This window comes from Temnothorax nylanderi, unplaced genomic scaffold (genome assembly GCF_030848795.1).
Source record: "Temnothorax nylanderi isolate EJ_2023f unplaced genomic scaffold, tnyl_v1.0 TNYL_tig0295_pilon, whole genome shotgun sequence".
Classification (NCBI taxonomy): domain Eukaryota; kingdom Metazoa; phylum Arthropoda; class Insecta; order Hymenoptera; family Formicidae; genus Temnothorax; species Temnothorax nylanderi.
In genome coordinates this window covers 6,780-9,328 of record NW_027249357.1, presented here as the reverse complement: position 1 = coordinate 9,328, position 2,549 = coordinate 6,780, and the positions used below count along the sequence as shown (strand labels likewise).

At 38.8% G+C, this 2,549-nt stretch overlaps 1 protein-coding gene across 1 annotated transcript; it reads right to left on the bottom strand.

Annotated features, from left to right (window-relative positions):
* Nucleotides 1-777: 777 nt before the first annotated feature.
* Nucleotides 778-1,360, bottom strand: LOC139780742 (uncharacterized). The gene has a single exon (XM_071719464.1). It carries the CDS (start codon nt 1,354-1,356, stop codon nt 778-780), a length of 579 nt encoding a protein of 192 aa, XP_071575565.1. The 5' UTR covers nt 1,357-1,360.
* Nucleotides 1,361-2,549: the final 1,189 nt, after the last annotated feature.

The window sequence follows — 2,549 nt, the reverse complement described above, 5'->3', positions numbered from 1 at the left end:
GCCAAAGAATATAAAGTAGAATATTTTTGTTTTGTTTGATATAATTTATGCTTACATAAATACTTTTCAAATGTTCCTGAATTAACTTTTTTTCTCTTTGTGCAATGTTTCTCACAAAATTGTTATGCCAAAGAATATAAAATAGAATATTTTTGTTTTGTTTAATATAATTTACACTAGAAGAGAGAATTACCTTTTATTTTATTGATATGTGGGCAAGAAACAATTCTATTTTTTTTACAAATACAACTCATTTTTATTTTTACTGAAACTATTTATAAAAATGTATAAATAGTATTATTTGCTAGTATTATTTACTATTTGTAAAATAACTTTATAACAATAAGTAATAAAACTTTATTATTCACAATTCTTACAAGTGTGTTCTTATTGCGTTGTAAGTTATACTTTTGGAATCTAAATAAATTTATAAAGATGAAATATAAAATAAAAATTAAGAAAAGGTTTCTTTATTGGATTAAAATTAACACTAACTAAATATAATTAACCATAACTAAAAGATTAATGACAGTCAGGAGGATTAATGTTGTAACCTCCGAATGCTCGCTGGTATTGCCATGGGACTTGAGCCTCCCCTGTCTCGGTTACAAAATAATCCCGTAGCACATTACGTTGGGCGCGTGCAGCAACATTTGAGTTATTACTAGATAGCCGACCAATATTTTGCACCAGATCACCCTGTTCTCCGTGTCCTCGCCATGCTCCTCCCAAAACCATACCTTCTCCTGTTTCTCTGTCTATCAGCTGTGGTGGACATTATCTCCTGTGAGCTGGAGCAATTTCTCTTTCTCCTATTATAACAAAATTGTGGAGACAGACCAAGGCCTTGACTAAGTGCCCAGCATTTTCTGGAGAACAACATAAGGGTCTTGTAAGAATTCGCCACCTTGACACCAGAATGCCGAAAGCATTTTCAATAACCCGCCGTGCTCGTGACAATCGGTAGTTGAACACCCTCTCCTTGTTGGTCAATTGAAGACGGGGATACGGACGTAGCAGGTATTTCTTAAGGGGGAAAGCTTCATCACCTACTAGCGCATATTCCGTTGCTATTAATGTGCTAGGCAATTCTTTCTTTGGGGGCACATCAAGCAAGTTATTATCAAGAAGATGAGACATATCCGAGTGTGCCCAAACTCCACCATCACTGATACTGCCGAATTGTCCTATATCTACCATTGTAAATTTGTAACTTGCGTCACATACAGCCATCAAAACTAATGAAAAATATTTCTTATAATTTGAATATTGACTGCCAGAATTTGGGGGACACTGAATACGGATGTGTTTCCCATCCAACGCTCCAATGCAATTAGGGAATTGCCATTTTTGCATGAACTCATCGGCAATATATCTCCACACTTCTTGCGTTGGTTGTGCCAGGTAACGTGGCTGTAGCACATCCCATATGATGCGGCACACTTCAGGTACAATCTGGTATGCCGTTGATCTTCCAATTCTGAATTCAGCTTTCTTTGAAAACATACTGTCCCCATGAGCTAGGTACCTGATCAAAGTAAAAAAAACATTAAGGATACATATTGAGCCAAAAGTAAGATGTGCATGAAGGATGACCTATACTTACGACAGGGTCAAAACCAGCCTCAGCTCTGGATGTAGTGGACGACGACGACTCCTTTTTAACAATCGAGGGCGAACGAGTTCATAAAGATTTCTAAACTGATGTGGCCACATTCTGGTCCAGTTAAAAAATTCTTCATGATCTGTTTCCATCAGCTCACGAAAATAAGTTAAATGGAACCCTTTGGAACGCCGTCTTTCTTCACTATTTACTGGCCGCACCCACCATCTTCTGTTGTTCGATTCACTGAGCAAACGGCCATATAAAGATACTAAATTTAAAAATTGGGAGCAAAGTTGCAGAAAGGTTAATAATTGCTGCCGGTCCATTGTGGCTGCGGTCGACTTGACAGTTAACGCTATTATCGCGAACAATCCTTGCGACTATTGTAGACACTCGTCTAGCGACACTCTTACGACATGCGACGAACTTTCCTACGACAATACTACTTACGACATACGACATAGCCTGTGCGTCTATTGTAGACGAGGCTTTATACTTGCGCCCGCTAGTCGCGCTGCGACCACGTGAACGCGCACGTGAAGGATGAGTTGCCATTTCCTGAGCCTGGTAGCATTCGGTCGCATGTAGAGGGGATGGAGTGGGGATGGCTTTCGTGACGGCCCGTGACGCACACAAGCCACGTACCGTGTACATACGTGTGCGCTCGTGGCTTCGGCCAACGTCGTGCGATTCGTGCGAATAGATCGAGACAGACATATGACTGTCTGTCTCTTTCTTTCCTTCGTGCCGCTCGAGCGCGGCGCTGACGATACGTTCAATAAAGAAAGAGTTAACGAAATCCACATTATAAGTAATTTGTTTTGAACAGTAAAAATATTTAGATATACATATTCTTTGTACATAATATATTTTTTATATACAGTATATAATAAAATTATAAAAATCCTAAAAAAAAAATAATGAAATGCCACTCTTGGCCAAC

What these genes read in the sequence shown, in the direction of transcription:
- LOC139780742 (XM_071719464.1), bottom strand. Translation starts at nt 1,356, where the DNA reads ATGCAAAAATGGCAATTCCCTAATTGCATTGGAGCGTTGGATGGGAAA.